Below are 27172 nucleotides of genomic sequence, written 5' to 3' on the forward strand. Positions count from 1 at the left end.
AACTGAACATTTTAATTCTTCGTTCAATAAATCAGAAGGTTAAGTGATGAGAATTTTTATAAGAGGTCCGATGTGTGATAATGTAATAATACTATTTTTTTTCTGATGAAGCATTTATTGCAGCGAAGTTTTGTAAAATTTTGATTGCCTGTTCTATCACTATCCAGTCTTTGTTTGTAGAGAAGTTTTCATCTTGATTGTATCTTAACAAGATAGTAATGGTATTTTGTTCTTTAAAAAACATTCCGCAAGTCGAATTCCAACGAGTAACTATGTCTTGTTTTAGATTAAGAATGGGAGAATTCAACTGGGTTGGCTCTTCAGAATGTTTTTAAGTTGCCGTACTGCCGTTTTTTAAAGAACGTGTAGCGACCTTGGCTTGGTCGCAACGATTTCGGCTGGTAATGCGGCGGCTACTAATACGGCGGCCGATGATAAGGAGGTGGTCAACGATTACGAGCGCGACCGACCGAATGAACGAAACCGAAGATGACGAAGAGGACAATATCGGGGTGATCGACGAGATGGAGAGAAACTGCGTCTCTCTTAGCTGGTGACGGTCGTAGTGTACGGATCGAATGAGAAGCCGAATAAATTGTAGATTAAACTTAAAACTACCTTTTAGTCTTTTCAAACGATTGCTTTTTCTATCGACTTTTTTACAACTAAACTTAAAGTATGCAAAAAACAAAAAATGATCTACATGTTTTAATTCTCTTGCAGCTGATGACCTTTCAGTTACAATAGCAACTACTTCTTCATTGGCACAACAACCTGTAGAGACCAGACCGCCATCTGGCGCTAGAATAATCAAGCGATCGTGACAGTCTAGGATAAAGACACGGATCTCCGCGAAGCGCACTCACCAGGCACACGAACGTGTCAAGGTGACGTGCGCCGCGTGTCCAGCGCTTCACTTCCTGCTGTCAGCGAGCATATTCTTTCTCTTTCAACACCGACCTCGAAGACGAACAGACCTCTTCCTTCGCTCCGCGATCGTAAAACTCCTCGACTCAAATCAATCTAGAATGAACGTACGCAACCGTTCTGAATAATAGAGTAGAATAAAATCCATCATTACGAACTCACAAAACTAACCGCGTTCGCGATTAAAATTAGGGAAAATGTTAGATTCGAAATACTTAACCCCCCTAAAAACCGTTGTCGGCCAAGGCCTGCCTGCCCACTTGTGAAGTGAGCTTAGCTTTCAGTGACTTATTGTTACCATAGCAAGATAGTCAGTCTTACGTATGGGGGCACGATGCATTGGGGGCTTGAACCCATGACGGGCATGTTGTTACGTCGTTCGAGTTGATTCATTTAATGATGTATGTACTGCCTAGATCGTTTTCGTTGCTATGTACACTGGCTCAAACGCTTCAACATATTCTTTTACGGATTGCCATTGTTCTATAATGTCTGTAAGTAGAAGAAATTATCAGATTTAATTAAAACCAACCTTTTGATGAGTTGAATAATACAACCTAGTTCCGAGTACTGTTGGCCCAGGTCACTGAAGAGTTCCTCACGCTCACTAAAATATTTCAGCATTTCAAAAATGCCTCCCCATCTCGTTTTGGAGTATAACGGTGGATTTGACTCTTCGCTAAACATGGACTTGTTTGCTATTTTACGGCAGTTGTTTGCTACCAATATACATTTGCGTAGTTCCACATCGTATGCCTTCATCACATCACTCACCGAAAGCTGCATAGTATGTACAGCACATCTCACTAACCATCGTCGTCCGTTGGTGTGTTTAACAGGGTTTGAAGTTCGGATTGCAATTGCTTAACAGCAGCTATCATGTTCGCCCCGTTATCGCAAGTTACCGTGAATATCTGCTCTAGTGAAACATTGTATAGAGCGAGTATTTCCAATATCTTGCTTTTCAATAATAATCCAGTGTGTCTATTGTTTTATTCCAGCATGCCTTTAGAAGCATTGATATTTTCATTTTGGAAGCATGTTCAAAGATTGAAAGAATATAAATCAAATTGAAATTATTTTTGCGGTTGATAATTAATTTTAATTTTTCTAAGACGTATTACCTATGGTGTAAATTACAACATCTTTTTTCATTGTGTCATAAAATTGTATGTTCACTCCTCTGTGTCGTCCGAGCTGGGTTGCACTGTCGATCTTGAGACAAAGTAGTTTTCCTTTAACTACCGAGGATATTTCACTCCGAACTTTTCCTGCAGCAGCTCCTGACAAGGTGGCAGACAAGGTTCTGACGATTCAGCTGTATTTTTTATGCATCACATATAGGTTGAAGGATTATCCTCAAACCTTCCCATTCGACGCAGAGCATGGGTACATTATCCATGCATATTAATTTGATCATGCCTTCTAATAATTTTTGTCGGTCGATGATTACTGGAACTTTCGCAATTTTTTTTTTTGCTTCGATGGAGCTGCAGCTTCTTCTTGCATGAGTCCACATGATTTAGCCATCACTGGGTGAGCCGTTTGTATGTGTCGGATGAAGTTCCCCGGATCATACTTTTCGCTCTTTTGGCGGTATTTGCAACCATTAACATTGTCAATAGTGCACACCATATGTCCATTTTCCACAGCCACGCAGTCATCGATCAATATACTGCGTAGATTCGAAAGAGGCGAAAGAACTCCGCAGGAGCCAAAGCCTCTCTAAACCATACTAACAACAACAACAACTGCGTAGATTTCGTTTCCCTCCCGATGTGCTGGCCGTAATTTTTTCGACCATTGCTCTAATGTTTCGTAATTAATATCACACTCAAAATTATCCACTTTTTCACTTAATATTACACTCAACTTGCTACGTGTTTTGATCAAGATTCGAGCGATAATCGTATTGACACAAACAAAAACTAGTGAAACGAAAGCCTTTTCATCGCAAGCTTTGTTGTAGTTTGACATGAATACGGCCATTTGCAATACGACACAGTTCACGATTCATACAGGTTGGCGAATGTCAACTGAATGTATCTTGAAAATGTCTTCATGTCAAATGACATTTTTTGACGGGAATGTCAAATGACAGAGAGAGATGCTGATGGGAAGCTTCAAATCCAATGAATGTTTACGATTTTATGTCGATGAATATCACCGTTCGCATCACTGTAGAAGGCTCTCTTCTCATCATCGGTGCTCCCAAGATGCGGACTGTGCATATTTATAATGCTCAGGGTGAAGAATCTGCCACGATTCCTCAACCTGCATGTCCGTTTGTTGATCGGTTGCCACCCGATCACTCTCTGCTGCTTGTCACCTAGCACCATGTACCGAGCTCGCGCGTTACCGTAGTTTCCTACCAATTTTGGTTGGGGACTTAAATCAACGGAAGAACCTCGCTAAACAATTCGTTCGAACAGTTTTTTTACGCGAAATTGCTTTCCATATTGGTCAATTTCATCGCTCCCTCATAAACGATATTTTTTGTGGAATTTTGAACAAGAAATTTTAATGTTAAGGCCTGTAGTAAGCTTTAATTTATGCTGTCCGAGCTTTTGGTCGGGTGCTATACATATAATTGCTAAAATTATGGGCGAAAAAACTGCTTGCTCTCACAATCTGCTTATATGCTATGATGCTGGGGCTATGAAGTTGTACAGAGTGAGAGGCCTCATGCGAGCTCTCCGACTGTTCGAATTTGTTTAGCGGGAATACCGTAATTTAAAAATTAAACAAAAAGGCAAGAATGCTATCGATTACTTTAGTATCCGACGTTGTATCAATTTCCTTTAATTAAACTCTTCCTTAAATACATAATTTCTCAAGCCAACTCAACATCGTAACACTATTTTTCGAACATGTAAAACGATTGTCAACATCGTACAAACAATTCGAATCCGTGAATTCTTTTCGATTTGGTAACACTAGGTTTTGAACGCGTAAAATCCCAACTCGAATCTGGAAAATGTATAATGGGTGACAAGACAGCCAACATACATTTTCCAGATTCGCCTAGTGTTACCAAATCGAAAAGAGTTTACCGATTCGAATTGTATGTATGATGTTGACAATCGTTTAACATGTTCGAAAAATAGTGTTACGTTGTTGAGCTGGCTTGAGAAACTCTGTAAATTTGGATATTTCGCACTGAATTTATATGCAAGATATCCCATTATGTAATGCAGTCCATCACTTTCATGTTCTGATATGTCTAAATTGCTGCTACTAACGCAGCCAAAAATTTCATTTTCAGCGTTGTTACTTTCCGCCAGGTTGTTAACTTCTTCACTCAAAATTTCTGGCAGTGTTTGAGGAATATCTGCAATGTAAAATAACGTGGCAGACAGATATTCCTCATTGTGCTTTCCTTCGTTGTTTGGTGTGTTGCTGTTATTTGAATTATTTTTTACTTCATATGATGTGTGATTTTTCTAAATAGTATTCGTCTTTCCCAAAATCATTCTTCGAATTCTGTATAAACAACTTAACGGTTAAGGATAATCGTATATTTCTCCTTGTTGACGAATTTGTGACAAAAATATCCTAAGAACATCTTGGTTGAGCTGAGAATGAGATGAACATAATGATAAAGAGGATTCATGACACAATTGAAATCAAATAATGTTAAATAATATTTACCTTATGCGTTGATATAAATATTATTTGATGTTTTTCTTTCATGGCTTCAAACAGCATTCTTAGTGATGTAATATGCATCAATATTGATTTTTGAAAAAAAAAAATGCATATTATTTTTACCTGTTGGTATTGCTTTCGACATGAGATCAAACATATCGTTTAACGCTTGATTTTGATTTTCATTTGCATTAAACGATTTTTTATAGGATTTTATGGATTTTTGCTACCGGAGTGTACGAATTTGAAATATTGAACCAAAGATCAAGTTTTCCAACAAAATCGGCTGATTGTTTGGCATCTGTACGGGTCGGAAAATATATCCTTAAAGCTGTAGCAGTGTTTCGCGATATTAGCTCAGCTGCTTTACGTACATTTTGCCGCTCTTGTGGGGACATGTGATGTTGGGTGAGCTTAAACAACTGAGTTGTCGCGGATTTAGTTCTTTCGAGGACTAATTCACGAAGAATATGAGTACTTATATGATTGTTTTTAAATTTAAAACCGGTGTCTAGTAACGAATTTCTAGTTAATTTTAGTAAGGAAGGTGCATCCGGAAAAACATAAACTTTTTTTTTTTGGTTGCTTAGTGAGGAAAGTGAGGACTTAGGTAATTATGTGCACCAAAGTCTTTCCCGCATCCAACATTCGCCTGACAATTATCACTAACTATTGGTTGCTTCCAATTTCTGAAGAGACCCCAAGCCATTACTACTTGCCAAATAGCTATAAGGTTCAACAATTTCATTAGCTGTTGGATCATATTCAAAATTCTTACATACTTTCATCTCATCAAAGCTCAAGACGCATTCTCGATCAATCTCAGAAAATTCACCAGCAAAATTTTCGATAAAAATTAATTTGTCGTTGAGGATTCCTTGCTTAAGATCCAGTTTTCTTGCGTAGCGTTGCAATGTTGATATGGATGGCATCGTTATATTTAAATCAAATATTACAGTTGCGTACGAGCTGTCGAACAGATCGGACGTGTTTTTCGGTTGCTGCGCGCGTACGACAAACACCTACAATAGCAACTTCGAGATAGTACGTGTGTGTGCCATGTGGCCTGGCGCAATGAGAAGAGACAGAGGAAAAGAGAATGAGCAAAACCGATCGCGATCGAACAGCGAGAGTTCGAGAGATTCAAAACGCTCCAAAATAAATGTGGTAAACAGTGTGGAAGAAAGAGAGGCTCTTACCACTACTAGTATGGATACTGGTGAATTCTTCGAAGTTCATCGCAAAGGACAAAAGCGCGTCCAAAACGCTCAACCCATCGTCAACGATGGTGCCTCAACATCTGCTTCCCCGAAGCAAACCACACAAACCAATACAAGATTACCACCTATTGTGGTTAAATCTCTGTCTCTTGCCTCCCTACGCCCGGAGCTGCAAGCTAGAAAACTATACGCAGAATTTCAACTCAGTGGTATAGGATTTTTCGCAAAAAATCTTGCTGATCATCGTACAATAATCAACACGCTCGAAAGCAAAAAAGCTGAGTTCTCCGCGCATGATTTGAAAGAGGATCGACCCTTCAAAGCTGTCATTCGGGGTCTCCTACTAATGGAAATAGATGATATCGTAGATGAACTTAAAATCAGCTATAAGCTAGAGGTAACGGAAGTTCATCGCATCAAGAGAAGAGATGAAACAAACCAAAATTACCATCAACAGCTCTATCTTGCCCACTTCAAACGAGGCTCGTGTTCAATGAACAAGCTCCAAGCTGTACGAACGATCCAATCGGTAATCATCAAGTGGGAATCCTACCGAGGCGGCCACAAAGGTCCCACCCAATGTCTGCGATGCCAAGGTTTCGGACATGGCACCCGTAACTGCCGCATCCTTCCACGTTGTGCGATCTGCGCGGAACCCCACCTTACTGACATTTGTAACGTAAACAATCTTAAAAGTACAGTTGCAAAATGTGCCAACTGCGGAGCCAGTCATCGAGCGCGCGGTGTGGAATGCCCCCAGCGTGCCAAATATCAACAAATACGCAAACTGGCGAATGAACGCGGCCACAGACACCATACTGCTGCCGAAAAACCAAGAGCTCCTCCTCCGAATCTCTCCTCACAAGTGCATTTTCCCTCCGCAGGCATGCCGTCTTCTGCTTCTGCGTCTTCTGCTTTCCAGTACAACCTGACTCAACGCTTGATTGACGCAAAGAAAGTGGCTCCTGAACCGATACCCACTGAAAACGAAAACTTACACGACACAACTACACTCTTGCAAATTTTTAAAGAAACGAGTTCAAAGCTCCGTGCCTGCAAAACAAAGGCCGATCAAATCGCCGTTCTAGGTGAACTTATCATGACCTATGAATAAGCTTAGAATTATAATATGGAACGCCCAATCGGTAAAAGCCAAAGCTATACCACTGAATGACTTTCTACTCCAACAGAACATCGACATTGCACTTCTGGTAGAAACGTTTCTTAAACCGGATCTGAACCTTTTCATCGCAAACTTTATCATACATAGACTCGATCGGCCGGGGGAAACAAGAGGAGGTGGAGTAGCGATTGCAATCAGGAAATCGATTCAACATAGTTTACTCCCACATTTCAATACCAGCGTCATCGAGGCAATAGGTATTAAAATTGAAGGGCTAACTGGAAAATTTAATCTAATATCGGCCTACTGTCCTAAACAATGTTCGCCTTCCAGCGGTACGGCCTCTTTGTTCAAAAAAGATCACCTAACATTGCTTAATACCAATACCCGTACGATAATTGGAGCTGATCTGAACGCTCGAAACACACTTTGGGGTAATGTCAAAAACAACACAAATGGAGCAATACTTTCAGAATTATCACTACTCGGAAGTTTTACATTTGAATACCCAGACAGCTACACCCATATCCCACACCGAGGAAACCCGAGTATAATTGATTTTTTCATAACTAATACCACTATCAGCAAACCGATAACAATTCGGATCACTTTCCGGTACTGACCGAAATCGATAGCAGCGATCCACCAACAAAGCGTTTCAACTATCATCAAGCTGACTGGGCTCGATTCGGTCAAGTTATTGACCTACACATCGCTAGCAAGGAAGTACAAACAACTTCCAACATCGATAAGGCTATCGAAACTCTAGAAAGGTCCATAAAGACTGCTGAAAAAGAGTGTATACCTGAAGTTATAATCAGGAACAAGATAATCCAACTCGATACAGAGACTAAGCAATTCATCGGTAAGAGAAATATGTTGAGACGGCAACATCAGCGAACCGGAAATATCATTTTTAAACAGCAAGCGTCATTTCTAAGTAGATTAATTTCCTTCAAAGTTGATGAGATTCGCAACCGTAACTTTGCAAACCATTTAGAAAAGCTTAAACCATATTCTAATGCTTTCTGGAAAATAGCCAAAGTTTGTGCAAAAAAACCAAGACAACAGTTCGGTTTTCGACCGGGTCACTCGACTATACACCAACTAGTTCGATTGCGCAACACTGTCGAGCACAAAAAACAACATGCAAGGTCCACAGCTGTCATTATGCTAGACTTTGAAAAAGCTTTTGACAACGTGTGGCATGATGGGCTGCTCTCAAAAATGATCAACAAAGGAATTCCAACCTTCATCATTAAAGTGATTCGGAGTTATCTTTGCCAGAGATCCTTTCGAGTCTCTTTAGGTAAACAGTTCTCTGGAAACACCATCATTCCGGCTGGAGTTCCACAAGGAAGTATTCTGGCCCCCACACTCTTCATGATATACCTGTGGCGACCACGTTATAGCCTCACCACAGTCCGGAGCTGACGTCAACCGTCAATTCAAAATATCGGGCACTCTAATTCGAACACCCCGCTGCGCAAAGCGACGCAAGAAATCATGGAGTTCTGAGAATTTTATCATGCCTTCCTTTTCTCTCCAACGGCAAATTTGTCGAGCAGCTCGTCGAGCTACCCGTCCTTGGCTCCGCCTCATACCCCTCGCCTGAGCGCGCTGCCGAAGGTTTGAATGTGTTGGTGCGTCAGACGGCCAATCGCTGTCAGCCGTCGTCCGTGCTTTTTCCCTCCATAGCGCTATCTCTTTCTCGCGTGTGGACAATGCTCGCGGGCTGTTGTGGCGCCTAAAAATGCCGTTAAAAAACATTGCGGCGATGAAGTTGCATTTTCACAAATCAAACCAAAAAAGCGCAATAAGTTCAATTGCTGCAATGTAAAAAAGACTAAGGAATCGCTAGCGCACGATGGAGGGTTTGCTGTGCAACACGCAGAACCCTAATTCGCTCTAACACGTTTCTAACACTAAGCTTTTGCTTTCGTCTGTTGTGGATTACATAGATATGCTAAGCATCCTGCGCATGATTGTGAGTGTGCGTGTGTATGCAAAACTGTCGCCAAATGTAATTTCTTCCGGAATGTTATGATCCATCGGTCAAAGAAAGGAAGAAAGGAAGGTGTTCGTGAAAGGCGGAAAGACGAATTAGGACCCCTACGATCATCGGTCACAGGCCCTAAAATTGTTGTCGCCATGGGGGGAGGGGAGGTGCAAATGGTTCTCCAGCCACGGAGCCCCAACGACCATCTTTCCGGGGGCCCTTGTCGTTAATACTCTGTCCACTTGTAAACATACGGCATACTACAGACTAGAGATCATCGGCGACCGCCTAGTCCGCCTACCGTTAGGTCCGCCGCTGGTTCATGACGGTGTTATTTTTTATCGTGGAGGTGCATCCTTCCCCCTGCCTGCAGCGTATGCATCGAGCAGGAGACAGTGTGGCAGAATGCAAGTTACCCGCTGGATAGGAGCGGTCGCGCGGCAACGCCATCATTCCGCACATCTGTATGCCCGTCGTGGGTTCTAACCGCGTATGAACCGTTCGCCGTAGCAAGAGCTGACTATCCGGCTACGTGGTACTCAAGTCCTGAAATGGCCGGCATGACCGCGTAGGCCATTACGCCAATAATAATAATAATAATAAGAAGAAGAAGAAGAAGAAGAACTTTGCATAGCAGTCCACACTCGGGGAAGGTTTTTGTTTTGACTGTGGTGCTACCGGGTCTGATGCTGTGGCGCGACAAATGCACGGAATGCACTCGACTAAAACATGAACCTACCGATCCGAACCCATTCCAAGGCATTGCCGGTCAACCGGCGTCATGATAACTACTCCAAACCAACAAGCCACCAGATTCTGGACGGACAGGTGCAGCACCATACGCGCACCGTAATAAACAAATCCAGAATCCTCTTTTGTATGGATTCAATTCAAAATGTTGTTTCCACTGGCATCCGCTAGCTGAATTAGAAATAAATGTGCAACATATCACACGCACGTTTGCTTTGACCGTGTGTCTTTGTAATACCCCCAACAGCAGAGCCGATCGCAAAGATGCCAATGCCAAGGGTTGTGTTGTTTCTCAGGTAGCGAGATCGAAAATGCGTGGTATTTTGTAGCCGCAGCGGATGAAAATGTACGCATCAGAATCAAAAAGTTTTGGGGTTTCCAAACGCACGCACACACACAAACACACAAACACGCGCGCGCAAACTCACACACAAACACGCGCACGCAAACTCGCACACACACATACACACACGCGCGCGCGCACACATGCATGAACGCGCGCACGCCAGCACGCACGCACGCACACACACGAGCATGAAAGCGCGCACGCCAGCACGCACCCACGAAAGCGCGCTCGCGAGCACGCACCCCCGAAGTCGCGCAAGCACGCACTCCCCCCCCCCCCCCCCTCCACGCATGATCGATTACGGCTACCTTTTCGGTAGAACGGTTGGTTCAGCTTTCTTGTAGCATCCTCATCCCTAGCGCCGGGCGGGGTGGGGAATCGCGACATGATAGAGTGAACGGTCACTTTCCCCGCGCTGTGTGTGTGCATGTGTGTGACGAGACCCGAAAACGCGAGACAGATTTCGGCACATTAAAAAAAATATTTTATTGCCACTATACACTGTGCTACATGATGCTTAGAAGGTCGTTGAAGCATCAAAAATGTTCAAATTAAAAAATATTAGATTAGTGTTAGACGTTCTCCTACTCTTGTTTTAAATAGGCTTCTTCACCCTCAACTGGCAGGGGCATCGAATGGTCTCATCAGCAGCGGCACGAAATAAAATAAACCATCAATACACCGATAACACTTTGAATCCCAATCCAGCTTCTCCCACAGCGTCTCAAGGTCACACACTAATTAATAAATGCTAACACCCACCAATAACAATACACAACCGCAATGCACATATGAGTATCAACGCATACGCCACAACAGCCAATCAGCTGGCGGCGGAAGGCACGGGCAGAAGCGCAAGTAAGGCAAGGCAGGGTGAGGGAGGCGAAATGGACGAACTATTTATGGCGGCGGAGCAAAAAAAACGGTCAAAAAAATTTAAAAAAATTGGAGCCCATTTTTTCGTCCGCTTCTTCCTCTCCTCTCCCTCCTTCACCCTGGCTTGCCTTACTTGAGCTTCAGCCCGTGCCTTCCGCCGCCAGCTGATTGGGTGTTGTGGTGTATGCGTTGATACTTATATGTGCATTGCGGTTGTGTATTGTTATTGGTGGGTGTTAGCATTTATTAATTTGTGTGTGACCTTGAGACGCTGTGGGAGAAGCTGGATTGGGATTCAAAGTGTATCGGTGTATTGATGGTTTATTTTATTTCGTGCTGCTTCTGATGAGACCATTCGATGCCCCTGCTAGTTGAGGGTGAAGAAGCCTATTTAAAACAAGCGTAGGAGAACGTCTAACACTAATCTAATATTTTTTTTATTTGAACATGTTTGATGCTTCAACGACCTTCTAAGCATCATGTAGCACAATGTATAGTGGCTATAATTTTTTTTGTTAATGTGCCGAAATTTGTCTCGAGTTTTCGGGTCTCGACACACACACACAGCGCGTAGAAAGTGACCGTTCACTCTATCATGCCGCGATCCCCCACCCCACCCGGCGCTTTGAATGAGGATGCGCTACAAGAAGGCTGAACCAGCCGTTCTACCGAAAAGGTAGCCGCACTCGCTCGTGCGGGAAGGGGGGGGGGGGGGGGGTCTAGTGAGGGGGGGGGGGGAGTGCGTGCCTGCGCGACTTCGGGGGTGCGTGCTCGCGAGCACGCTTTCGTGGGTGCGTGCTGGCGTGCCCGCGTTTATGCAAGTGTGTGTGTGTGTGTGTGTGTGTGTGTGTGTGTGTGTGTGTTTGTGTGTGTGTGTGTGTGTGTGTGTGTGTGTGTGTGTGTGAGTGTGTGTGTGTGTGTGTGTGTGTGTGTGTGTGTGTGTGTGTGTGTGTGTGTGTGTGTGTGTGTGTGTGTGTGTGTGTGTGTGTGTGTGTGTGCGTGTGTGTGTGTGTGTGTGTGTGCGTGTGCGAGTTTGCGCGCGCGTGTTTGTGTGTGAGTTTGCGCGCGCGTGTTTGTGTGTTTGTGTGTGTGCGTGCGTTTGGAAACCCCAAAACTATTTGATTCTGATGCGTACATCTTCATCCGCTGCGGCTACAACGTCCACGCATTTTCGATCTCGCTACCTGAGAGACAACACAACCATTGGCATTGGCATCTTTGCGATCGGCTCTGCTGTTGGGGGTATTAAAAAGACACATGATTTAAGCAAACGTGCGTGTTATTTTTGGCACATTTATTTCTAATTCAGCTAGCGGATGCAAGTGGAAACAACATTTTGAATTGAATCCATGCAAAAGAGGATTCTGGATTTGTTTATTACGGTGCGCGTATGATGCTGCACCTGTCCGTCCAGAATCTGGTGGCTTGTTGGTTTGGAGTAGTTATCATGACGCCGATTGACCGGCAATGCCTTGGAATGGGTTCGGATCGGTAGGCTCATGTTTTGGTCGAGTGCATTCCGTGCATTTGTCGCGCCACAGCAGTAGACCCGGCAGCAACAAAATCAAGACAAACTCTTACCCGGGTGTGGACTGCTACGCTTAGTTCTTTTTATTATTATTATTATTATTATTATTATTATTATTGGCGTAATAGCCAACGCGATCATGCCGGCCTTTTCACGACTTGAGTACCACGTAGCCGGATAGTCACCTCTTGCTACGGCGGACGGTTCATACGCGGTTAGAACCCACGACGGGGTTACTGCCACACTGTCTCCTGCTCGATGTATACGCTGCAGGCAGGGGGAAGGATGGACCTCCACGATAAAAAAAAACACCGTCATGAACCAGCGGCGGACCTAACGGTAGGCGGACTAGGCGGTCGCCGATGATCTCTACAAGTGGACAGAGTATTAACGACAAGGGCCCCCGGAAAGATGGTCGTTAGGGCTCCGTGGCTGGAGAACCATTTGCACCTCCCCTCCCCCCATGGCGACAACAATTTTAGGGCCTGTGACTAACGATCGTAGGGGTCCCATGGCCAAGCCCCCCGCCCCCCCCCCCCCCCCCATCCAGGATGCTGGTTTCACAATCAGGTTGCGTTCTTGATGCTGGTGGAACGGAAAGTGCGAAAATCAGCGCCGGGCTGAACGTGTAAATGCGAATTAGAGTTCTGCGCGTTACACAGCAAACCCTCCAGCTTGAGCTAGCGTTTCCTTGGTCATTTTTACATTGCAGCAATTGAACTTATTGCGCTTTTTTGGTTTGATTTGTGAAAATGCAACTTCATCGCCGCGATGTTTGTTAACGGCATTTTTAGGCGCCACAACAGCTCGAGAGCATTGACCACACGCGAGAATGAGATAGCACTAGGGAGGGAAAGAGCACGGACGATGGCTGACAGCGATTGGCCGTCTGACGCACCAACACATCCAAACCTTCGGCAGCGTGCTCAGGCGAGGGGAATGAGGCGGAGCCAGGGACGGGCAGCTCGACGAGCTGCTCGACAAATTTGCCGTTGGAGAGAAAAAGAGGGCATGATAAAATTCTCAGAACGCCTTGATTTCTTCCGTTGCTTTGCACAGCGGGAAGAGCAACGATTCCATCGTTCCAGCCCGGACAAAAGAAAGCGCTCCTTGTAAAGCCGTTGACTGCCGCCATTTTGCACGTTCGACGCCATTGACAGCCGCCATTTTTGTCTCGCTGAAGTAAGCCCAACTCCCGACTACCACGTCACTTCTTTTGTTCTCGCTTCTCGTGAAACCACGTGCTCGCAAGCGAATGAAAGATGATGCAACATAGTCCAGAACAAAGTGGGTATATGGACTAGGTGGGCTTATAGGTTTGGCGGGAAGGCCATATTGGACGAACGAATGACAGGAGGGGATTCGATTGTGATACGTAGTTTTTCACCTACACTACGACACATCAACCAAAACAGCCATTGGAATTCTCACGCATACATCAACAAATGATCGAATCCCCTCCTGTCATTTCGTTTTCATTTTTCTACAGCCCGGCTGTCAAATTGTTCGGGATAAGCCCACCTGTATAATAAACCCACTTTGGTCCAGAACGCCAACCCGCTCCCCAAGCGGCAACGCACGATGCACCCCCGGTGAACACGGAGAGAACTGGCACGTCCCAAGCAACAAATGTCATGACAGCAGCAGAAACGGCAAGTGATCCTCGAGTGGAAGCAGCACAGGCCGCTCGACTGAGTGTACCCGAAATGGACCTGCACAATTTGCCTGCGTACTTTTGTGCACTGGAGCATTGGTTCGCCGCGACCGGAATCACCGCCAAAATGGACCATAAGCGCTACCACGTATTGATGGCCCAAATTCCTCTTCGAGTGTATAACGAAATCCAACCGATAATCGAGAATGTACCTGCGACGGAACGGTACAATTACATCAAGCGGAACATCCTCCAGCATTTCGGGGAATCCCAGCGTAGCCGCCTCCATCGTCTCCTATACGGCATGGACTTAGGGGACCGCAAGCCATCCCAGCTGCTAGCTGAAATGCACCGAGCCTCCAGCGACACGTTGGCCAGTACGCTCCTCACCGACCTTTGGATCAACAAGCTTCCGCCACATGTGCAATCGGCCGTCGTTGCTGCACCCGAAAGTGTAACTGAGAAAGCTGCCGTCGCCGATACTATGATGGAGTGCCTGTCCGCATCCAACAACACCAGTGTGCACCATGCCGTAGCCGGGGTGCGCACCACACCCAACGATTTCGAGCAACGCATTTCGCGCCAGGTGGACGAACTCACACAGCAACTTAACGACTTCATCACAGAGTGTCGTAACCGTGACCAACACCAAAGTCGACCGCGCCCACGTCCACCAGTGTCATCTCGTATCGGTACAGAACCATCTGATGGAGAGTGCTACTACCATCGACGTTACGGAACAGCCGCCCGGACCTTCCGTCAGCCCTGTTCGTTTCCAGCCCCTGTCAGCCAGCGCGTCGGCCAGCCGTCGTCTTCAGCCTGAGGATACGCTGGAGATATCGGATCGCAGGTGGCTACCATCTCACCTGTGAGCAGTCGGTTGATGGTGATCGACCGACGAACCAACCAACGTTACCTGATCGATACTGGTGCCGATGTCTCCGTGTTACCGAAGCCAGCCAACTACACCCCCCCGACGCCGTCCACCATGCGACTGTTTGCAGCCAACGGTACTCCGATCATGGTATTTGGTGAGTCCCTCCGTACACTTGATTTTAGTTTACGCCGCCCCTTTGTGTGGAATTTTATTATCGCGGACGTAAGCTCTGCTATCATTGGAGCGGACTTTCTTCGCCATTACCATCTTCTAGTAGACCTTCGACAGCGCTGTTTGGTGGATGCCCAAACCAACCTACGTGTGCCAGGACTTCCGGATACCACTCGACAAACCGCCGTCAAGGTGTGCGACGCAAATTCACCGATGGCCGACCTGCTGAACGAGTTTCCTACACTCATCACAAACTCACCGGGTGTGCGGATGCAATCCGAGGTGGTACATCGTATCGAAACAACGGGTCCTCCAACTTTCGCCCGTTCGCGTCGTCTTCCACCCGACAAGTACCAAGCAGCCAAAGCAGAATTCGACTCCCTCGTGCAGCTAGGAATTTGCAGACCGTCCAGTAGCAGTTGGGCCAGCCCGCTGCATATGGTTAAAAAGGCTGATGGTTCCTGGCATCCGTGCGGTGATTATCGGTCCCTCAACGCGCGTACCACCCCTGACCGGTATCCATTGCCTTATCTACAAGACTTCACGATGCAACTGGGAGGAAAAACCGTTTTCTCAAAGGTGGATCTACAGAAAGCCTACCACCAGATCTCCATCCATCCAGAGGACATTCCGAAGACAGCGATCATCACTCCTTTCGGCCTATTTGAGTACGTGACGATGCCCTTCGGATTACGCAATGCGGCGCAGACGTTCCAACGGCTAATCCACGATGTGCTACGCGGCTTGAACTTTGTGTTTCCCTATATCGACGACATTATAGTGGCCTCGAAGACACCAGAAGAACATCGCGAACACCTGCGACTGCTATTTGCTCGCCTCACGCAGCACGGTTTGACCATCAACCTTGCGAAGTGCGAGTTTGCCCAGCCTGAGATCTCCTTCCTGGGACACCGTGTTACGTCTGAAGGCATCCTACCACTGGAAGAGAAAGTCGACACCATACGTCAGTTCCCGAAGCCAAACACTGTCATGGAGCTTAAGCGATTTTTGGCGATGATCAACTTCTACAGGCGCTTCATCCCCCACGCGCTGCGAGCACAAGGACCGCTCCTGGAGATGATTCCCGGCAACAAACGGCGAGATAAGTCATCGCTGACGTGGACCCCAGCTACCGACACGGCCTTTGAGGACTGCAAGCGGCAACTTGCACAGGCTACCATGCTGGTACACCCTGTACCATCCGCCGAACTATCACTGTGGTGTGATACTTCCGATTTCGCTGCCGGCGCCGCCTTACATCAGGTCATCGACGGGCAGATGCAGCCGCTCGGTTTCTTCTCCCGAAAGTTCGACAACGCACAGCGCCGATATTCCACGTACGATCGCGAACTAGCAGCTGTTTACTTGGCCGTCCGGTATTTTCGTCATCAGTTGGAAGGACGTCCTTTCCATATTTACACGGATCATAAACCTCTGATTTATGCTTTCCGCCAGTCGCTGGATAAGGCCTCTCCTAGACAAGCACGGCACCTTGACTTTATTGGCCAGTTCACCACCGACATCCGACATGTTGAAGGCCAGGAAAACGTCACTGCCGACTTGCTGTCCCGAATCGAACCCATCCAGTCATCAACATCCATCGACTACGAGAAATTGGCCGAAGACCAGACCCGAGATCCCGAGCTCGCCGACATCCTCAGCGGGAAAACAAGGACGGACCTGGTCCTTCAACGAGTTCCAATACCTGGCAGCAGCAAGGCTTTGTACTGCGATTGCCCCACCGGCATCATTCGTCCGTATGTCACGAAACCGTTTCGTCAACAACTACTACGCGCGGTTCATCAGATGAGTCATCCCGGAGCGAAAACTACCACGAAGCTGATGACGGAGAGATTCGTCTGGCTGAACATCCGCCGAGATACGCGAGATTTCGTCCGCCACTGCTTAGCGTGTCAGGCTACGAAGGTGCAACGCCATACCCGCAGCCCTCTAGGACGCTACCCGGTACCGGATGCTAGGTTCGCACACATCAACCTGGACCTGGTTGGACCGTTCCCGATCAGCAATGGACATCGTTACTGCCTCACCATCATCGATCGCTTCACACGCTGGCCAGAAGCTATTCCCATCCCTGACATAACATCAACGACTGTAGCCGCAGCCCTACTCAGTGGATGGATAGCTCGCTTTGGCGTTCCATCGTTCATCACCACGGATCAAGGCAGGCAGTTCGAGTCGACGCTTTTCGCGGAGCTGAACCAGTTACTGGGCATCAAACATCTACGCACAACGGCTTATCATCCGCAGGCCAACGGCTTGATAGAACGATGGCACCGTACGCTGAAGACAGCTATTTGTACCAAAAACACCGCTCATTGGACCGACCACCTTCCCATCATACTCCTTGGATTGCGCACAGCGTACAAAGACGACATCAAAGCTTCGCCAGCAGAGCTGGTTTATGGAAGCACGCTAAAGATCCCAGCGGAGTTTTTTAATAGCAGCCCGATGACCAGCCTGCCAGACACCACCGAGTTCACCAAGTCGCTTAAGTATGCCATGAACACCATTCGCCCATCACAAACGGCCTGGCATGACAAAGCAACACCCTTCGTCCATTCGGATCTTCGGACATGCAGCCACGTCTTCGTCCGGAATGACACCGTCCGCCCAGCCCTTACCCCGCCGTACCAAGGGCCTTACAAGGTGCTTAGGCGTAGTGACAAGTCATTCGAAGTCCTGATCAACGAGAGGGCAACTAACATCTCTATTGACCGCCTGAAACCGTGCTACTCACTCCAGCAACCCGAGCCAGTGACACAGCTTACGCCACCATCTGCAGAAGAGTATACGCAACCCCCACCAGCGCTACCACCACCAGCTTCACCACCATCAGCGCCACCACCACCAACTTCACCACCACCGACAGAACCGTCACCTCCGAACGACTTCTCGACCGGAGTTACGCGTTCACAGCGACGTGTCATCATCCCCGTTCGTTACCGGTAACTCCAGTCTAGCAGGGGATCACTGTGGCGACCACGTTATAGCCTCACCACAGTCCGGAGCTGACGTCAACCGTCAATTCAAAATATCGGGCACTCTAATTCGAACACCCTAATTCAACCCAAGTAGAAAAATCGAGCAGTTTTTTGTTCTTTTCTATTTGACATCTCCCGTTTTCAGCTTAGCGGGAGATGGGATTGCACGCACACATGTCCAAGTTTTCGCGGAGACACGCACACATTGAAACCAATGGCAAATAGGTGACAGCAGGCGAAAAAAAATATAGGTTATGTGATTGTAAACATTCTATTTATTCCAGCCTTCGCATCGGATTGAAACCGCGCCTACTTTCTCAAGTTTCCCAGTGCATTGACTCCGTACATAGCTGTGAATTATAGTAGAGAATATTATATACAGGTTGGTTATTAAATTTTGTGTACTTACGCAGATTTGATCGCAGTTCCATCGTTCAGCCGGCACTACCTCAATGAGATGTACTGCTTTCCGGATTTGCGTGAGCTGCGTTAATTGAGAACAAAAGTAATTGAATTGGTTTTACCTTTATAGGAAAATGTCTGAAGCGCCGGTCAACAACAGCAACAACAACAACAACAACGATAGCAACAACAACATCGTAAAACATCAGCATAAAAACCATCTCATACAAATTGGTCCAGCAGAAAGACAGCAATCGCGCGTTCCGGTTAGTGTATCTCCAGGTGACACATTAAATTCACCTCCCCTGCTTGTTCGCACCACGTCCTTATCCTTTCCAAGTTCTTCAGGAGTTCACAACATTTCATTCCCTTCTCTGCCCCCCAAAATCACAACTCCCAATCCAATCCCAGTCCCTCCACGTACCTCTTCGTTGTTCCGTCCAACTTCGATTGTGCAAAACGTTTCGTTCCGGCATTCTGTTTCCCTCCCTCTCAGTCCTACCGTGCCACCACGCACGACTTCTCTGTCCCTTCCATGTTCTCCTGTACAACCACCTGTGCCAATCCGTCCTGATCCAATAGTTTTCGATCGATCAAGTTCCTTGCTCAATTCTTCCGTTGCTTCGCATGTTCCCGTCGTACCTCCTCGAACCAGTTCCTTACCCATTTCCAACACCAATCATCCGACCCTTAAAAAAAATCACCTGGAGATACACAGTTAGACCGTTCAGAAAAGAAAATAGATATTTTATCAAAAGTATGTTGCCACACTTCACAAGAGGTCAGCCTAGTTTTAAAAAATACAAGCGGCATGAAAAATTCTGAGAGCTTACAGGGACACTTTAAAAGATTAGAAACCCTAGAAATGCTTGAGGAAATGGAGGAAAAACTGAAAACGAACAGCATTTTCATGGCAGAAACAATATACCTGCTTGTAAATATATTGAAAGGTATCAGTGATGTTAATGAAAGATTATCCAGCACGTTAGATCTACTCTTTGATAGAGAGTTCTTTTCGTTGTTTACGTGGTCAGGAAAAAGCATACCAGAACCAAAACTACCTTTGGAAAAATATATACATGTAATAGCTCTTTTCAAATTTGTAGGCGGTAGTAACATGGTATCAGTTTCAGATGGAACTGTAAAAGATTTTCTAGTTAAGAAACTTAACCATGGAAAGGCACGAAGTGATGTGAAAGGGTTACGACATACGGTAAAACGTAAAAAAGAAGCTTAGATTTAGATAGATATAATGGTCCATTAATTGTAAAAGTTTTTTTATTGAATTAATGATTTAGGCATTTATACAATTAGGATATGAGTTGTGATTCAAGTTGTGATATGAACTATGTTGGAGTAAACGTATATGAATTTTATAAGTAAAAATTATATATGAAATACCAACAATGTGTTCTAGTTCTTAAGGCATTTCCTCCTTGCATTTTGCCTTATCCCGGGCATACTCGGCTATTTTATTCTAATCATTTTAATACAAAACTAAACTAATAAAAATATTTACATAAACTTAAACCTTTACTACCTATTCTAAGCCTAACAGCTTACATATAACAATTAAGATCTAACTTTCAAATGTATGTAAAAGAGGACTGAAATAAAATGTATTACCCTGATCTAAACTAACTGCCACTAGCTTGCATTTAATTTCTTTTAATTCTATCCTGACTATTTCCTGTGATAAATCTTCTACCCTAGCTGTAAAGTTATAAATAATCGCCGAGCTACATGGTTGGCTAAAAGTGGGTTGTTTCTCCTTTAAGAGTCGTCCTTCTATAAAATATGAATCTGATGACTTTTCTGCAGTACAATACCTTACTATCTGATCCTCCTGTGTTAAAAACCATCCATTTCTATTGCCTTTTCTTAACATAAATTTTGGTTTGACTAGCAAAATTACCTCATCTTTTTTACCTTTAGTGATGGATACACTCTATCATCCTTTTTCCTTGCATCTGCTGCCTCTAATTGCGTTAGTTCTATTAATCTACACACTATCTGGTTTAAAGTTCTATGTCCTGTTCTAGCTAAGTTTTTCATAAACCTAACTTGTCCTCAATACGATAAGTTGATAAAAATGGAAGAGGCCCGAAATTTTCAACATCTGCTGCTACATGTAGTAAATTATGAACGTTAATTGTTAAATGTGTTCGACTATAAACTGTGCTATATTCTAATACAAATTGTTCGAGCAACTGACCAGCAAATATCCAATATTGTTCAAATAATCTTGAAGAGAATAAATTTACCGCAATGAAAAAAAGCTTATGGTGCTCATAGGCTACATCTGATATTCTGTTTTTTAACAAAGGTATGCTAACGTGATGTAAAAATGCTGACAATTCGGACCCCTTCCAAAACCCTAAATATTTTAATGCCCTAGGCTTACGATGTATCTCTGACGGGTATTCGATCCTGACTAAAATATTTGAAATTTCTAACTGCTCCTGTTTTGACCACTTCGGAAAAGGGTGTAAAGCACCAGTTGTAAAACCTTTAAGTAATTTTTTTCTATTCCTAGTGCGAACAAGTGAAGGTCATCGGCTATCGTTGTTTGTGTTACGATGTCTACTTCATCTATATCTAATAATGGCGTGTAATATTTTTGGTGTTTCACGTAGTCTCCGTTTCTAAATTCTTTGTCGGTCCGAACTTCAGCTGTTCCTTCATATATTGTTTTGGTTCCGTCATGGCTGCCAACTATTTTGCACTTAATACATGCTTCCAGCCCAGGAGGATACGTTACTCCTAAAAATATATAATAAATTTGCTGTTACTCTCTACTTCTCTTTGAAAATTCTCATTTCGTACAATTAAGTTTACTGTGTCATTCTTACCTTTGATGAACGCACGAGCTGGTGTATCTGCTACAATAGCTTTCAGGCGAAAGTCGATGATAATTCCGTTAACATCAATGCCTTGCACCAGTACGCGGTTGATATCATCCACTAAAGGCCGGAGAAACCCTTCCAAACAGCTCGGTTTTGTCGCACCACAAAATACACCCAGCACCATGATTGGCAGTGCTGGTAGATTAACTATGTGCATTAATATAGGCCATAGCTGCGTTGGTCCACTATTATGCATCGGAAGTCCATCTACCGCGATATTAGCTTCTATCAATCTGATGACTGGTGGTACAGATCTAGAACGAAAAAGTAACCCAAAAATTACCACATGTTCATTCCAAACAGTCATATTATTCTTACCGATAATATTGTTGGAGAGTGCTTTGTATTCCTTGGTACCAAAGCTGCCCTTCTCCAACGGCCGTAAAATGTCTCTCCACCTGTTTCGGAGTCTTCAGTAGCGTCTTTGCACACCTAGGAAGAGAAATATTTGTAGTTTCACGAGTCAACACCAGCAAATCACTCAATGCAGAATGCGTTATTTTATGAGTTAAAGCCCATATCCTAAGCCTGCTAGCATAAGCATTGCCTTCGGGGGCTTCATCAGCATCAAAATACTCATCCTCATTGACTTCGTCCTCCAATACGCCTTCACTCCAATCGTCTTCCAACACCGAGCAATCAGCGTCTTCATCGTCATCAGAAACGTAATCCGCTGCTTCTGATTCCAAGGGCATATCGGCAACTTCCTCGGCATCCGGCTGCACATTCCCGTATGATGATGCTGTAATGTGTAATAATATTCAATAACAAATTATTGCTCTGCTTGCATTCTCCATACTTCATACAATTTCAGCACAAACATAACTTACCTTGTTGATCGACACCGCTGCTTGTTCCCGGAAGATTTTCCTCTTCCCATTCCTTTTCAAAGCGCTCCCAAATTGCTTTGGCACGCTTGCTCGCCACTCCACTTTTCTTCAAGCGTTTGGAAGGATCCATTTTCACTTGGTTTTATGCAAAACAAATAAGAAAAACAACTTTAAGTTCGAAGCAAAAGAAATCACTTTCATCCGTTTCCAACACCAGTTTGTTTTGATTTGAAAATGCACCCGCAGCTCTTGACGTTTACACACACCACCATACATTTGATGCTCTTCCACACGGATCGAGCAGATTTTTACCATTCCCCCCCTGTTTTACCCACATTTCGCCTGACAATTTCTACTTGGGAAGCACCCTAATTCGAGCAACCTTATTCGAGCACCCTAATTCGAGCAATAGTTACCAACTTAGCCAGACTAAACTATTTCCCGTTAAAAGATTATAAAAAGCCGTCGTTCCCACCACGCGTTCTCTTCTCTTTTCGTTCTTATCCGCTAGTAGACGTGCTCCCGTAACTGCGTAACCCGTGATAAAGAACATTGTAAAAAATTGTATTTTGTGACATCTTGGGAATCCAAATAAAAAAGTGGTCTACCCACGAGGTAGCCAAATATCTATCAGACATACAGTATCGGACAGAATGATAGGACCCTAGTGTTTTCAACGCAGCATGCACGCGTTGGGACAGGTTTATGTGTGGTTTGTGTGTTTGTGTTTGTGTGTGTGTGCATGTATGTGTATGTGTGTGTACATGTGTGTGTGCATGTGTGTGTGGATGTATGTTTGAGTGTGTATTGGTGTGTGTGTTTGTTTCACAAGTATGTCGTTTCGGATAGTTTTGTTAGTAGTTTTTTTGTGTTTTGGGTTAGGTTTTTGATGAAATAAGCAGGACCACTGCCCTCGCGATCAGTGTTTTTTCGATCTATTAACAATTTTACGGTCTTCTTTCGCCGTGGCCTTCTGAAGACGTCCGGTTGACTTGCGCGTTTCGGTTGTCCAAGCGCGTTTCGGTTGTCCAAGCACGTTTCGGTTGTCCGAAGCGCGTTTGCCACAAAAGTGCGCGATCGTTCCATTACGAACTCGATCGTTCTGCGCTTAATGCCAGCAGCCGCCATTCGCTTAATGATATGGCGCTGATAATCGGTACAATGTTTACCTCGACCCATTGTTACTAACATTGCTTGCTTGGACCGTCATGAACGCGCTGGTTAAAAACATGGACACGGCTGATCCCGTGCTCTGCCTGCGTTCTACTTCTATACGCGATGAATTACATCGTTGTCGAGCAGCGAAAACATCGCATGGATAAAAACTATCAACGAGTACGCGAGTAAGCGTCTTCCCTTCAAAATCGAGAACAGAATACTGCCGCGCTCATGAAACAAAACGCACATTGAAAAGAACACCTGCGCGCCAGCTCAATGCACGCACAAAGTTTACCATTCGCACACAACGTGCAACGCAGAGATGCACGAAGGCCTTTCAATGGCGTGCACTGGAGAAACACCTGTGAGGGAATGCCGAGTTCATTGCTATTGTGCGCGTGTCCATTTCGCATCGCTGCGCATGCACATTCATCAATCAGCACACCTGCGTTGTCGTCCGAGGAACAAGAGCTACTGTCGATGCAAACCTTAGCTTTTATCCAAGTGTAAACGCACGATGTTTCACATGATAACACACATTATCAGAATACTTTCAACGCAATTTGACATAATGGCAAGCAACGTTTTTCAGACACAAACCCGAGCACTTGCAAATACATATTAAAAAGCACACTCTCTTTCTACTACACACACACACACACACACACACACACACACACACACACACACACACACACACACACACACACACACACACACACACACACACACACACACACACACACACACACACACACACACACACACACACACACACACACACACACACACACACACACACACACACACACACACACACACACACACACACACACACACACACACACATACATACACACACACACACACACACACACACACACACACACACACACACACACACACACACACACACACACACACACACACACACACACACACTCACACACACACACACACACACTCACACACACACTCACACACACACTAACACACACACACACACACACACACACACACATCCAAACACAAGTAACGTGGCAAAACAAGTGCACGGTGCGTTGAAAAAACCAGGGTCCTATCTTATTGTCCGATACTGTACTACCTCTTCCTCATTATTGTGAACTATTTCTCTTCGCCGACGACACGGCCATAGCAGTTCAGGGAAGTACTGTAAACGAACTCAAAAACAGGGCCCAGAAATGTGTTGATATTATAACCAAATACATCCAGGAGTGGAAACTGAAACTTAATGAAGACAAAACACAAGCAATAATATTTCCCTATAGAATGAAAACAGCACTTCTTAGACCGACAGGTAACGATATTAAAATAGGCAACACTACCATCGAATGGTCTAACACAATTAAATATCTAGGAATAATATTCGATCAAAAACTACTCTTTCGAGATCATATAAACAACCTTATAACTAAATGTATAATATTTACCAAAAAATTATACCCACTCATTAATAGAAGATCTAAGCTTTCCCAGATTAACAAACTAGTGATCTAATAAAACATAATATTACCTGCCATAACATACGCAATTACTATTTGTAATGACTGCGCAAATTCCCGTCGTAAGCGTCTTCAAGCAAGTCTCAACAAAATTATAAGGATGGTACTCAACGAACCCTACGGCATTGGATCAATTGAATTATATAACAAAGGAAATACGCTAAGCCTAGATGAAATAGCTTATCACATTACGATACATATTCGAACCACTAGCCAAGCATCGCATTTTGATATGATTAGAAACCTCTTTGATTAACATGAATTCCCCTACATTAAAAATAGACTTGAAATTGATATAAACTGTAAGATTTAGATTTAGAGTAGATTAGATAAAATTAGATTTATATAAAATGATATCATTACAAACACCCTCATATACAAAACTATACAACTGCTTAGGCAGCAACTTAAACTGCGCTGAAAAACTAACACGTTGTATCTCGCATAAATCCTCACAAAATGCTAATGAAAAATGTGAAATAAAATTACAATGAACTGAACTAAATCAAATATTATATACAGGGTGTGCGGGCTAAATTTGACACCTGCCCTTTGGGTTTATATCTCAGGGTTGAGTTGACGTATCGAAATTATTGATATGTCATTCGATTGCTAAAAGTTGTGCGAACAAGTGTAAAAAATGTCTAGCTCCGTAAATATGTGGAACCCGTCCGAATTGTACAATAATACAAGCGCGTAACGTGTGTTATGATGGTTCGTGCCGGCCATACTAATGCCGAAATTTGGAATGCGGCGATATGTTCGCTGAACACCGTAAATACAATACGGTAGACAATGGGCGGCCGTACGTTTGGCAGCAGGATTCTGCACCATACCATACGGACGTAAACACGCCAATGGCTCACTGCCAATTTCAACCGATACACCAGCACTGACGTTTGGCCACCCAGCTCCCCTGACCTTAATCCTATGGATTACTTTGTGTGGGGCACAGTTGAGCGGGACACCAACAGGGCGTCCTGCAATACCAAAGCGGAGCTGGTGGCCAGAATAAAGGCCGTGTTTGCGGCCATCCCCAGAGACATGGTTGTCCGGGCTTGCGCGTGGTTCCGGAAGCGGGTGCTGGCGGCCATCGACGCGGAGGGGGGGTACTTCGAATAAAAAATGCAGCAAACATGGTAAGCTAAACTTTGTAGATTTTTTTAAATATTTCACATAACTTTGATAAAAATTCCTTTCCTATTCCTTCAGAAACTGTCAAATTTATCTCGAACACCCTGTATTATTGGATCATTGAATGAAATACCTAAGTGTAAACGCCCTACAAATTTCAGCTTTTGTACATCTTCCACGATTTTTTGTCCAATAATCAAATCAATTTGATTAGATGAAAGTGTTTGTTTTAAGGCATCTTTCATCTTTGCCAAAAATTGGGATGATGGAATGGTCGAAGTTTTAAAATCGCTCAGTTCTACTTTAATACTCGCCTGCTTCATTTTTCAAAACAGCCATCTGCTTTAAAGCGTATTCTAATTGATTAGCAATGAATCGATTAGCTTCTAGCTAATTTTCATTTTTTTTCTTAAAGTTGTCATTGGAATCAAGCAATTATTTTATCTCTGATTCATTTTTGATACATTGTCTGCAAATATCAGTATCATTAGTATGTTCCATTAGTTCATTAAATTTTGGGTGTTTTAGTATTGGTTCTATTGTTTCTGTATCATCTAGCATGTTTGTTTTCACAATAGGTTCAATTAAAATCAATGGTTCTGCTGTCTGCACAATTTCAGGTGTTTGATGGAAAATATTTATTTTTACAGCATTGCCAAACTTAAAAGCAATGTTTACAAAAGTGAAAATATTATAACTATGATTTGAAAGCGATATGCGACCATGCGATAAAGATAACTCTAGAATATTAATTCAACGGAAACCCTCATAACGTGTTCCCTCTTACAACGAGTTTTTCGCATACCCGTCTTAACGACTAAAATCTCGCATAACGATTAATTTTTGTTCCCGATAAGAAATCGTGATCATATCGAAAGTTTCAATACTTTAAATCGTTAAATATCAAGCTATTTTCAAAAGAAGCAGGTAAAAGTGACGAGGAAAAGTTTATGGGGTGTGACACATTAACACCCATTGCCAGTCCAAAACTCACGGAGTCATACAAACATAAAAAAGCCGGAGCGGGCCGTGAGCGCAATCACTACGGGAAGCTGAGAGTTTTGCTGCGCTTATCGACTGCTGGAGTAAGTGAGGCAG

The 27172-nt window shown here is 44.4% G+C and overlaps 1 protein-coding gene, 1 long non-coding RNA gene and 1 pseudogene across 3 annotated transcripts; 1 reads left to right on the forward strand and 2 right to left on the reverse strand.

Annotated features, from left to right (window-relative positions):
- Positions 1–1297: 1297 nt before the first annotated feature.
- LOC133390965 (uncharacterized) lies at positions 1298–1931 on the reverse strand (annotated as a pseudogene).
- A 16278-nt stretch (positions 1932–18209) lies between these two features.
- Positions 18210–20164, forward strand: LOC133391397 (uncharacterized). 2 transcript variants are annotated; one of them, XR_009764899.1, is made up of 3 exons: positions 18210–18346; positions 18406–18503; positions 18654–20164. It is a non-coding gene; the product is annotated as an uncharacterized LOC133391397 (long non-coding RNA). The 2 variants fall into 2 exon arrangements; XR_009764898.1 differs by lacking the exon at positions 18210–18346 and having other exon boundaries at positions 18355–18503.
- Positions 19935–22572, reverse strand: LOC1271447 (uncharacterized). The gene is made up of 4 exons (XM_310243.4): positions 22260–22572; positions 21748–22171; positions 21376–21683; positions 19935–21286 (listed from the first exon to the last, which is right to left on the reverse strand). The coding sequence occupies exons 1-4, from the start codon at positions 22387–22389 to the stop codon at positions 20976–20978; spliced, it is 1173 nt and encodes a 390-aa protein (XP_310243.4). The 5' UTR covers positions 22390–22572; the 3' UTR covers positions 19935–20975.
- Positions 22573–27172: the final 4600 nt, after the last annotated feature.

The sequence above is a fragment of the Anopheles gambiae genome, chromosome 2, assembly GCF_943734735.2.
Source record: "Anopheles gambiae chromosome 2, idAnoGambNW_F1_1, whole genome shotgun sequence".
In the NCBI taxonomy this organism is placed as follows: domain Eukaryota; kingdom Metazoa; phylum Arthropoda; class Insecta; order Diptera; family Culicidae; genus Anopheles; species Anopheles gambiae.

Excerpts from the sequence above, each read along its gene's own strand:
- LOC1271447 (XM_310243.4), bottom strand. The coding sequence starts at position 22,389 with ATGGATCCTTCCAAACGCTTGAAGAAAAGTGGAGTGGCGAGCAAGCGT. Across the intron at positions 22,172-22,259 it reads CAGCGGTGTCGATCAACAAG|CATCATCATACGGGAATGTG; the intron begins GTAAGTTATGTT and ends TACACATTACAG. Across the intron at positions 21,684-21,747 it reads ACTCTCCAACAATATTATCG|ATCTGTACCACCAGTCATCA; the intron begins GTAAGAATAATA and ends TTTTCGTTCTAG.